At 35.7% G+C, this 12,490-nt stretch overlaps 1 protein-coding gene across 1 annotated transcript; it reads right to left on the minus strand.

The window, feature by feature from the left end:
• Positions 1 to 57: 57 nt before the first annotated feature.
• LOC135696802 (uncharacterized) lies at positions 58 to 11,474 on the minus strand. The gene is made up of 11 exons (XM_065216317.2): positions 10,800 to 11,474; positions 9,485 to 9,700; positions 8,902 to 9,115; positions 8,047 to 8,180; positions 6,270 to 6,440; positions 5,468 to 5,567; positions 4,692 to 4,931; positions 4,135 to 4,362; positions 3,738 to 3,837; positions 2,544 to 2,616; positions 58 to 2,274 (listed from the first exon to the last, which is right to left on the minus strand). Exons 1-11 carry the CDS (start codon positions 11,379 to 11,381, stop codon positions 2,170 to 2,172), a joined length of 2,163 nt encoding a protein of 720 aa, XP_065072389.2. The 5' UTR covers positions 11,382 to 11,474; the 3' UTR covers positions 58 to 2,169.
• Positions 11,475 to 12,490: the final 1,016 nt, after the last annotated feature.

The following is a 12,490-nucleotide window of genomic DNA, read 5'->3' on the forward strand; positions in this document are numbered from 1 at the left end:
TGGTCAGGCTGTCCCGCACATAGGGCTTCTGAAAATACTTTTTCAAATGAGGATCGTGTAGGTTGTTGTACTCTAGACCAGGTGACTGGGGGGTCCTTAGATCAAATTCTGCATCATCCGGAGTTTGGAACCGCTGAAGCAAAGAGATAAGTCCAGCATACAAACATTCTCAAAATCAAGTATGCGATAGATTGGTAACATCTTAGCAGAAGCAGAGTTTAAAAATATTTTTCATGATTTCAATTTTTACCTGTAGCAGCATGAAAAGGAAGAGGATTTAATAGCCTCTTATCTTTAGGTAGTCAGTCAAAGGATTCTGATAACGAGTGAAAGTATCAAATAAAAATAAACGAAGCTATCTACAATACACCATGCTACGATAGGTATATTGAGATGTGAATCAAATGTCTACTATCTCCAAGCAAACTTTCTTACTTTTGTGCCTATTTTTGTTGTGCTTAGCATTAAAACTTCATCAAGACCAGGAATCAACGGAACCTTTGAATCCAAGCTGTGCAAAGTTTCTTGCAGGATAGAGCTCGGTGTTAGCTGTGGAAATGTGAAATTTTCTTGCTCATCCGCCCTTTTCTCCTGTGACAATAGAAAGTCAGAAGAAGCTTGCAGCATCCCAGAAAAGCTGGAACTGTTCTTTGTTGGGGAGACAGAAGATACAGCCTCCATTTGCAATTCCTTTTAAAAGTCTTTCGACCAACAGAATTATTACAGAAGTATAAATCTACGTCCTGTGGTTTGATTCTGACGTTCCTTAACGATAAAGCCAGGCGTAACTAAAGAACAACTTTCGCGAAACAACGATTTCGAGATTCGAAGTCGATTTTCGAACAATCTCTTTCCCAGACAAACAAAACATTCTTTTTCAACCTAACTTGCAAAATTACCATGGCACAATATTTTGCCTGTTGATGCATGCATAAAATCTACCATAATTTCAGTTATAGTGAAACATCATATTATAATATATTTTTACTATTTCTTTCTCCTTTATTACTATTACAGTTTTATCAAATACCTAGGTTCCCCAAAAGTTTATCGAGTGTGAAACTGAAAGCCTAGCTATTTTGATTGATTAAATTTTGGGTTTTCCATTTCTTAGCAACAAATAATTATTCTTTTTATTGCTCGTAAAAAATTGAATTAGGACCCTTGCAATTAATGAATATAATATAAAAGAGATGCAGGGTTTTAACTACGATAAATTGCGAGTTGGCTTGAGAGGACAAGACCGTAAAGAGAATACATACTCAGATAGAATTTTGATGATTAAAAATTTCATATGATAAGGTTTTAAAAGCTTTAAATACAAATATTCATTTGAAAATTAATTTAGAAATTTAAAATAATTACAGAATAAATATATACAAGCATGTTGAAATAGGATATTTCTCTGCAAAATAAATAATTAATTAAAAATTCAAAAGCAAAAAAAGTCAAACAAGGTCGAGCTTATTTGTTAAAAGCCAAAACAACAAATACACATGTAAAGTATGCACCATGATGGTCATTAAATCGTATTAATAGGAAGTCATCGCTTTGCTTTTTGTTTTGTAGGCTAAAAAACCATTAAAAAGTTATTTACTTCCGTATAGAAACTGCTGATACTAAAGACATGACAAAATTGTGTTATGAATGTTTTTCCTTCTTTTTCTGTCTGTAAAGATTGCTAAATAGGTATCACAGATTGCTAAATATGTATTTTGTAAGCTTCATATCATGCAATATTTTAAAAACTCTACAGCGCAATTTGAACTCAAGATCATCAAGTCATTTGTTCTGTTGAAATTTACACTAATGTTTTAAAAGCATTGGGACAGTTGAATGGACAAATTGGATGTGATAAGGTTCAAAACGTGCCTCTCATATAGGTATATTGGTTGTGTCTCGCTCTTTATGTCCCTAAAGAGCCTTTTTAGGGGAAACAGTTTAATGGTTTAAGTTGTATAATAGTGCAATGGGCTTCTATATGCTGTGATATTAAATGTATAATACCAAATATAAGACACCTAAATATTGTATCAAAGTTGCTTTGATATATAAAAGACACATCTGTGATAGCTCTGCAATGCCCCATAGTAGGCCAATGTGTCTTGTACTTTCATTGCAGAGGAGGACACTGACGGAGAATATATTTTACATTGTGCCACACGGGTCTCATTCATTTAAAAGCTCCTTCACAGCGTCCCAGAATTCCAATAAATCAAGAACATCGCAGAACCCAAAATCTGAACGCAGGGTATTGAAAAAGAATTCTGGGGCCTGAAACAAGATTTGGAAGATATGAGACGAACAATATTTTAGAAATTGAAAAATGCATTTCCCTTAAGAAGAAAGGTTCACAGAAAGTTATTAAATTGTCAGACCCCAATAAGATATACATAGAAAAATCTAGATTGATGGTATTTACAAATTAGGCAAAATTGATCTAGTTAAAAATATTACGAAGAATGAGATAATGGAAATGGCTTGACCGAAACGGCAATTGTACACAAGAGTACGTAATCTACTAGCAACAATGCCATACATACCTCTTGATGCAATCGATGCAACGAAACTAATTTTTTGCCTGTCAGTTTTTCTAAAATCGATTCTTTTATTGATCTGAAAAAAAGAAAATCCGCGTAAAAAATAATGCTGTTTGCCAAAAAATGAAAAAAACCATATTCTACATCCGTGAACAGTACTCTGCCTTGAGACAATTTAAAGTGCCTGTGACATGATTTTCGTACTTTTGGGTTTATATATCTAATCTTATGTAAAAAGGCCTGTTATTTTCATTTCTGAGGTTAGTTTTTACGTTTCGTGAGAAATGAAGGAGTTATTGGTGATCTTCTATGCCAAAATTCGCCATCTTGGTTTTCAGAATGAGTAGACAGTGACGTCACGGGAGGGACCCGATCGCCTCCTCCTTCGAGTTTTTGTATTGTAGTCAATGAGGGAAATCTAACAGGTCCAAGATGAGCGATATTTCCAGAGAAAGTAGTGGCAGCGAGGATGAGATTTTTGAAGGTAGCGATAGCGATGCCTTTTTAGAAGTTGAAATAGATGGAGAAGATGACTTAGAAGATATCCCGGCGGAGATATTGCCGTACATGTTTGAGCCACGGCAGCGGATCCTCGAAGGTAGGCCCGAAGACCAACCTCGCAAAGAAATTCCATCAGAGCAGGAACTTGAAGATCAATGGTAAGAAAGCTATTTAATACGTGAAAAATGATTATATTACATACATATCGTCAAATTTTATCACGAAACTCCATCGCTAAATACTGCCCCGCATTTCCCAACCACACATCGATTTGGCATTGTTTGTTATCTTGGTGTAAAAGCTTAAACTAAAGAATATTAGCGTACTCGTCCGTGATATCAGCTGATAGCAAGTAACAGCCTCGATAACGAGTTCCTCCCATGACGTCACAAGAGAACGGCGAATGATGATAAAGCGACTTGGCTAGGCCGCACTATTTTGCTTAATTTCAATATCAAAACGCTTTTATTTCAAAAAAAAAGTTCAGATCTACTATAAGAGCAGCGCAACGCTTCATTTAAGAGAATAAAAAAAATCATGTCACAGGCACTTTAATATTTAATCAACAGTAGAAAGATCAACGAGAGTATTCAAGAATGCTAACAATTATTTTTCAAAGCCAAATTACTAATCAAAAGGAGTGCACAGGAAAGATAATTCCTACATAAAAGGTAATCTCCTTGACAAACAACCCACCTTTCTAGCTGACATTTCTGCTTAATCCAGTCTCTTACATCTGAATTGCTCCATTTTGAGATTTCTTTCGTTCGACTGGTCTTGCTTTCTTTTGGTATTGCTAAGTAAAAAGTATATATAGCAATAAAAAAGACCATTCCCTTAATACCTATAGCATAGGCCCAAAGGAAAAGCTTTTGAAATAGTTTGATGTTATTGAAAGCTTTTGGCGTTTAAGAAAAATCAGAACCAGCAACTTTTGGGCTCATAGTTCATGAAATAACATCCTCAACACAAAGGCAATTTTGAAACGCTATACATTGATACTTCCTGAAATAGTAACCAATAGTAAAATGTGTAATTAGTTAGACAAAAACAGAGTGCATAAAAAGGACCCTTAGTATAGTATCAGCCACACCTCCTAAATCAACTTCATCTACAGGCTTAATAATGTCATCGCCATATTTCCCTTTGCCACCAACTTCCTTCACTAGCTTCTGCACAGAGCTCTTGAAATTAGTCTGGTTCGCAAAGTCGATCCAAAATTTGGCACCGACAATGAACCCGAGCCAGCCATCAGGTTGGTAATTTTTCTCAAGCATCAGCGGAACAATGGATTTGCGTAACTGGAAGGCATACTCAGCTTCTACCAAATAGAAAACATAAAAGTAGAAGGCAGAATTTGCAATATAATACAACAAGCACCTAAACACGAACAAGGCTGTTATTGGCACTGTAAAAACCTAGCTTGCTTTGAGAAAGTTTACTCTGACTACATATCGCTCAATGACAACACAACAAACTTTATGACATGTAGTTCATCAGAAAAACATATATACAGTAATATCAGAAAGATGTTTTAAGCTACAAAATTAGAATGCAAAAGAAGCAGCCTCTGAAAAATTATATGGCAAAAAGTAGGAGGGTGACATACCATTAGACTAGGTAAATAGAACTAAGAACGATTATTCGTACCTGATCTGCAGTTCGGACTATCCTTGTATTTTCTTGAAACACCAACCAAAATAACAGCGGAATTCTCGACAGCAGATGCCATCGCTTGCAATGTGGATCCACCAATCTTATCTACATCCATCCAGACATTGTATCCAGCCTCCTTCAGTGCGTCCCTTAGCTTCAGCATCAGTGGCTGCTGGCCCCAGTTGTAGCTTATCATAACATGTTTGCTAGAGTTGTTGTTATTGCCAGATGCGTCTGCAAAGAAAATTTCATATACATATTTTTGAACTTTAAGCAATTAATAGAGCAATGAGTCCGAGGGGCCAAACGGAGCAAAAGCCGCAATAAATACAACGGTTGCCTTCACCACCAAGATCTTTAAACTCTTCTGCAGCTCAAAAAGGTCCATTATTTATGAACCAAATTCAGATGTCATCTGAAAAGTACTTTTCTTTATTCTGAAGAATTTTCACGACCAAAATAATGGAAGAAAAGACTCTATCCACCATAATACCAAGACAAATAGACACAGGTTGAAACGTTTTGGCTGTCAAAATTTTGCAGCTTGTCGAAACGATTTCTTTCTCTTACCTACTGCATTACATTACAGAATGCATCAAGAACCAAGAAAAAGTAAATTGTACTAATTAAGTAAAAATTGGAACAAGGGGAAAGCTAGGAAGGATATTTTAAATTGATATGCTGAAACGTATGGCAGCCAGCTTTCTGTTTCACTAAGTTTTCAAAATTAACCATTTCTTTGCTCATAATTAAGTTAACAAGCCACTCACCTCGAACAGTTTCAGCCATGGCCTCCATGTGTTTATCTTTCATTTTGACTTCCCACATAATCCCAGTTACAGCTTTTCGCAACTCCTTGTTTTCACAATCCTGTAAAATAGATTTACAGGACGTTAAAAGAAAAGTTACCCTTTAATTGCATAAAACCTCTGAACTTTTACTTATAGCAAGGCAATTAGGAGCGGGGGGTATTTGATAAGGGTTATAGCCCCCTTAATAACAGAGTACACACTGAATGGGTAGGAACAGAATGGGAGGAATTGAATAGGAAAGAGCTTGATGGTCAGTCTCCCCATATGCATTTGATACGACACTGATTAAAATTAATATTTTTTCAGTGCCTTGGTTAGTACAGAGACAAGCAGCAATGAATGAACAGTTAATTAATCTTCAAAATTTAGATCCATATTTTTATTGACAGTTATGTAAAAGATATGAATAAGCATGGTTCAGTAGATATCACTCATCAATAATTCAAAAAGTTGCGTCAATGAGATTTCTCTTGACCTGATTCGGAAAATGTATCTCCGAAACCAATATTTGACATAGAAAATACAAGAAAAAAGGTTCCTAAAAAAAGAAATTCAGATATATCACCGCATTTGCCTATCAACTATAAGTGTACATTCCATCACTATAAGCATTTAACGGTGATGAATAAGGCGTAAGAAAATTCTACCCTTTGTTGAAACAAATTCAGAAGAAACTATCAATATTGTGACTGGTTTTTCTTCAAACTTACAACAAACTTGGCGTATCTTCCAACTTGTATATCGATAATCAAGACTCTACCTTGTAAGCCAGAATTGCGTCAAAGGTACCGTCCATACTCATGAATCTTTGTTGATTTTCTTTTTCAAAAAGCAACATCCAAATCGCGTTGGCTGCAGCGATACGTTGCTCTTGAGTCTTTGCAACGTTGAACAGCTGCATCAACGCTTCAAGGCCTTTTCTACTGCCAATCTGAAAGTTTAACAATATACGTACTTAACTGCACCCCATTCATTTAGTACCTTACCAAAAAATCTTAAAAAAATTCACTACAGAAGAATTTCACGATCTTATCACCATACGTAAACAAAAAAGTAGACTTTTGAATGTGAAAATTGACCTTAAAAAGCTATAATTTCCAAAGGGGTCACGACGCTCAGGCATCCTGCCAATAATTGTGCAGATTTTTTATTCATGCTTTAAATGCCAGATTGTACAGACTTTACTGCTTTAAACGCTAAAGTCAAAGCTGGCTGACTTTCAGCAAAAATGATACCCATTTACATGTATGATCGGTCTTACTTGTTGACCATTCCAATATTCTTAGCTCTGCATTGCAAAATGTTCCTGGTTTGTGTTCCTTGGGCCTAAGAAACAACAAGTTTCTTGTGCTCTTGTCATAAAAGATCGAATAATGCCAGGCAGCAATGGACTCTTTAGATGTTTTTAAAATGATAACAAGACCAATTTAACCTTTTTAACCAGAACTTTGAGAAGTGTCAATGTTGACAGAAATTTCAGTGCCGTTTACCCAATCTGTCCTTTACACAAAATTCGCAAAATTTTGGCATCTCTAGATTTAGTGTAATTATTGAATGACAGTAGTGGAAAAGAACTCTCCTTTTTCTCAACATCATTCAAACGTTTTGGAAAGACATTTTGCAATTCTAGAAAACGAGGAATCTCTCACTTTTGTTTTTCTGTTTACTTTTATTGCTTAGATACTAGAACTTTTGCTAATGCTTAGGAACAACATTTTTTATCATACAGTGTTGCATTCAACAGGGAATTCAACAATGAATCTTCTTACTAGAGTATTCCGAGTTTCATTTACGGTGAACAGAAAAGCCTGAAAACACCTTCTGTTTTCAGTTAGTCACAAACTTGCTTGGCAGCAGTACACATTTGTCCTTTCTCATGAAATGAGGTGTAATAATAGATGTAGAAACTACATCCATGGCAATTGGCCTAAGGTTTTTTTCAACATTTTAAACTGAAACAATCATTTTCATGATCTTTCCAAAACCTCTTTGTTTCTGAGCCTGCTTCCGGTATAAAGATGTTTCCAACACACAAATTTTTTAAGTGATAACTTGGAAATAATTTATGACTTTGATATTGACAATAAGATCCCAAATTCATACCTTCTTTACTTCAAAATTTACTGAAACATAGAATATACAGTAGCAGGGGCAGACAAGACACTTGATCAAATATTGGGGGGCAAGCCTATAGTTTGGAAAAGACAGCATCACATCTTCCATTTGTTTTAGAACAAAAGACCATATTCTTACAAAATATTGGGGGGCAGCCCGCCCCTCCTTGCCTCCAGGTGTTCACGACTGCTTTTAGATATTCTTGGTCTGTTACTGTTAAGCTATTATCTACATGCCAAATTTTGGTCCACAGTTATTGACGGCCCTCTTGCCCTCTAGTGTCCGCAGCTGTTTTAGAGACTGTAAAATATTGACAATGATACATTCATAACCTACTATGAAAATGAAAATGCACTTCTATAAAAGAAGAAAAATTTAGAAAGCAAACAAGCAAACAGATGTAAGAAAGAGAAAACCCTAACCATTTTCTTGTTTTCATCATTGACTGCTACTCTCTCAAGAGCATTTGCAAGCTCTAAGCAGCTTAGACCTCTGTATCTACGAGATTTCATTTTGCATGCATGACTGAGGTAGTCAATGACTTTGTCAATAGTTTCTAAAATGCAAAAACAACACTTCTCTAGCAATCAAGTTGTCAGTAGAAAATATTGCTAAGTAGTCTCAGGCCGGTAGCAGTAGAAATGTAGAACAACCAAAGATATGCCTGAAAGTAGTGCTCAAAGGAAAGGGGTATTATATAAACCCCTCAACTGAGTATATTAGCCACAGATCAGAGGAAAATATATTATGTTAAATGTTGTTAATCATCTTTGGATTTGGCCTTTTTTTAAAAAAGGAATCCAGCCACCTTTAGCCCTTTAGCTAATGCAGTATCACATAGCTGATACCTGATTCACAGAGTACTTAGTTAAAAAATTTCTAGGCTTTGTTTTGTACCAACACAAATTCAGGTTCTAACAGCAACTTAACAAGACAAATTGCTAAAATGGACAAAAACAACAATAAAACCCCCCCCCCTCCTCTGCCAAAAAAGGGCAGAATGCAATTCAACTGTAGGACTTGAGAAAGTTACCATTGAAATGAAAATTGCTTTGAATGGCATTGGAAAATGTTCTTTTTCTGTAAAATGGCCTGACCAGATCTGCTAATTGTACTACAGAGATTAAAATCAACATTATTCTAACAAATATCTTGGTGTCTAATTTATGATCCTTTTTTTCAAGATGTTTTGTGCTAAGATATGTTATCTTACATGGGGTCAATTGGCCTCCATAATGACAGATTTGACAACATACTTCACCCAAATATCAACTCACCATTATTTGCCATTATCAAATGATTGTCTTTTTCTTCAATCAAGTATGACAAGGCAAATAAAACAGACATGTTTAGCCTTTCACTTGGTGTATTGAAAATTGCAAGCAGTTTATTGATACCATTGAATTTTTTAAAGTAGGCCACATTTGCAGATGAAGTACTACAGTTGTACAAGGCACTAACACCATTTTGCATCATAACACCATGTGCAGTCTAAAAAACAAAACCAGTTAGATACTTCAGCTAATGGTGAAAAATTAACTGATATAGAATGTTTAAACTCGGGAGGTCATTCCTACTTTACTTGTACCTACTGTATAATAAAATAAGCATGACAAAGAAATTGCCTGTCTGCTCTAACAATGTAGAAACTAAGCTGTAATCTGGATCTAGAATGCAGCTATTCAACATGTTAAACAATTGAGAACACAGAAATAGAGTATAAAGTAAGGTCAAAATAACAACCTAAGAAGAACAAGCTCTTGGCTTTTGGATGGGAGCTGTTAGAGATTATAATTATCCAGTAGATTGGTTCCTGGCTATCGTGGTGTTACAATATTGTGCAGATAAGATCATACTCACTTTAACTCCTGGGTAGCTTCGTGAGCTTACAGCTGGAAGAAAGTCTTGAAGATAATATTCTATGAGGGCCTCCTCTCCTGCTTTGATGCGACAACCTTCATGCATATCGGTGGTCCCTACAGCTGTACCACTCAATTTCATCCAAATTTGAACAACAATACCTTCAGGTGGATCATAATCAGATAATGCAACAGTTTGAACCGCAGTGTTGAAGTCCTTAGAAAAAAATTGCATTTCCATATGACAATTTACTACACACAAGGTTAATGCAAATTTCAAAGTGCAATTTGAAATGGCAGATCAAATTAAAAATAGCACTTTTATAAAAAAAATACCAGTTTGCGTTCTTAATAAATGGGTGAATGGAGGTCTGGATGTTAAAAATATGGCTGAGCTGACTGTGCCCATGATCACATCAAAATGCCATTAACTGCAGACTGGGTCATGATACTATAATTTCTGTTCTAGGTCCTCATCATAGCTCTTTGGCTGATAAGGAAAGGGGGCCTAAACATAGCACTAATGCCACTGAAGTCACTAATTAAAGTATTTATTAAGGTTGCCAAATTCTATCTTGCATTTTGAGTTGAAATATATAAGTTATACAGTCCAGGAGGGGGAGAGTCTGAGTAATTTTTTCCAGAAATCTGGGGAGATCAAAATGTTTACCTGGCTGGGATAATGACACCAAACTGAGTCTGTTTAACTTTGTCAAAAATGGGGGACCTAATAAAAAAGGGAACCTCAAGGAACCATTTTCAAAATCCATGTCCATAAAAAGAGTTAAAAATTTGTAGCCAGAATATTAAGATCATTGTTGAAAATGGGATAATAAATCAGGGGCAAAGCTAAGATTCAAAAGAGGGGTTTTTCTAATTGTGATAAAGTGACACTTTTTCTGACCCAAGAAGGCACCAGGACCATTATATTCAAACTCCAAGTGCTCCAACCCAAAAATCTTCATCACAATTATTATTGTTGATAAAGCATCACACACATTATTATTTTCAGTAAAATGGTATAAACTTTTTTTACTTTGTTTGGCAAATATTCATGACCACCATGGCTGTGCACAAGGAGATCTTCCATGCGTGCAGATGAAAATCTTTAGTGTGCACGGTCATTTCAGGTACATTTTCTGTGTGCAAACTACCTTTTATTAATTATATGGCGTTCTAGACTTTCCCCAAGCCAATTTCATGTTTGAGAGAACAGTTGATATTATATTTGTTTCATTTCTGTAGACTTCTGTGAAGAAAAACAATCGGAGGGGAAAAGCAAAATAGTTCCAAATATTTCCTAGCTTAATTTTTACCTGCTCTGGATTTGGCGTCTCCAAGAAGACATTAGGCCATGCAGCCTGAAGTCTTTTCATTGCTTTGGCAATGCATGCAAAAACACCTTTCTGTACAAGGTCGTCAAGGAACGTTTTACAGAAATTTCGACCAACGACGTATCTTGCATTGTAGTAAAGCTGCCTCAATTTTTTTGCCTTTTGATAACTTTCAGGCATATCATCGAGGTCCATCGAAATTTCATTAATTTCCTTTATGGCCTGTAGCCCCTCAGTCACAAAGTCAACAACTTTCAACGTATCTATCTTTTCTCGGCTGTGGTTTCGATCAATTGGTTTCGTTATATCAATATAATCATCTGGCTCGTTGTCATCATCTTCTTCATCTTGTACGCGCTGGTCATCTTTATTATTCTCCATCTTCCCTTGCCAATTAAACTCCTTTTCACTTATATCAGATTGATTTTTGCTTCGACTAGGCCTAGTTGTCTGCCCCTCTTCTGCACCCTCAGGACTGAATCTTACATTATTTCCATTGTCTTCAATTGCATTAAGAATTCGCTGACTTTGATTCACTACTGCTTTACTTCCACCACATCCCATTGACTTAATATTACTTTAATTCATTGCCTTGTTCCGAAAATGTGCAAAGCGAATTTTGAGATCCTGATCGTTAAGAAATGCCGCCCATTGCATGCCTCGCTTGGAGTAGCTACATAGCAACGACAAACACCGAATAAGCGCACGGACCGCCAAAAATAATCATTGCTTTACTTTTTTTACATTATTTTTTTCTTGTTTTATAGATCGTGTGCAGCAAAACGAGAACGATATTACCATTGGGAAATCACTTCGATCGATCACCATTTTTTATCTACTTACAATTTGAGGTTTGTTCGTAGTTTGTTAAAGAATTTGCATAGTAAGAATTAAAGAACAAAATCAAACTTAAAGAACAATTTATTTTCTTCGTCGTCATCATGAACAAGTAAAGGATTTGGGTGCTCCCTGGCCTTGAAAAGAGAAATTCCTGTCAAACAGTTCAAAACTGCGGGGCCGGTGTACTATGCGTTTCTGCATGGGCATGCGTTTCTGCATGGGCCGAGACGCATATGCGTTTCAAGTGTTACAGAGTAATGGCGGACATGCAGGGCCTAGCTGTGAATGGCGTGAAGCGCATATGCGTTAGACAGGACACAAATGTGTTTCAACGGACGTGCGTTTTCTGACAACTTTTAATAAAGGTTTGTGAAATGATCCATCGCCACAAAACTTTAAAAACATATTTAGACTTGTAAGTTAGAAAACAGCAACTAGTTAATATGAAGCTAAGAATATGTGATATAATCATGCGTTATACGAATAAAATTATGCAGATTTACACAAAGAGCTTCCTCCAAAATGATTCCCATAATTCAAAGCCAACGATATAAAATTAGTTGCTGATTTACGACTATTCTTTTGGCTAAAGAACCAGATAAACTTGTTACACAGGTCAAGGAATCAAATTCTGGGCAATTTTGAATAAATCACAGATAGTATAGAATTCCTACCATTCTGATAAAAAAGTAAACCAGTAAAAGTTGATTTACATCCTCCACAGCTCTATTTTCAGTAATATTTTAAGGTTTGCAAATAAATAAGGCTGAAGATGCTTACCAATCACTTACAAAAATATATAATTTACTATTAAAAACATAAAATTAGTGAAA

Source organism: Rhopilema esculentum, chromosome 18, assembly GCF_057945365.1.
Source record: "Rhopilema esculentum isolate cy_ngs chromosome 18, ASM5794536v1, whole genome shotgun sequence".
Lineage (NCBI taxonomy): Eukaryota > Metazoa > Cnidaria > Scyphozoa > Rhizostomeae > Rhizostomatidae > Rhopilema > Rhopilema esculentum.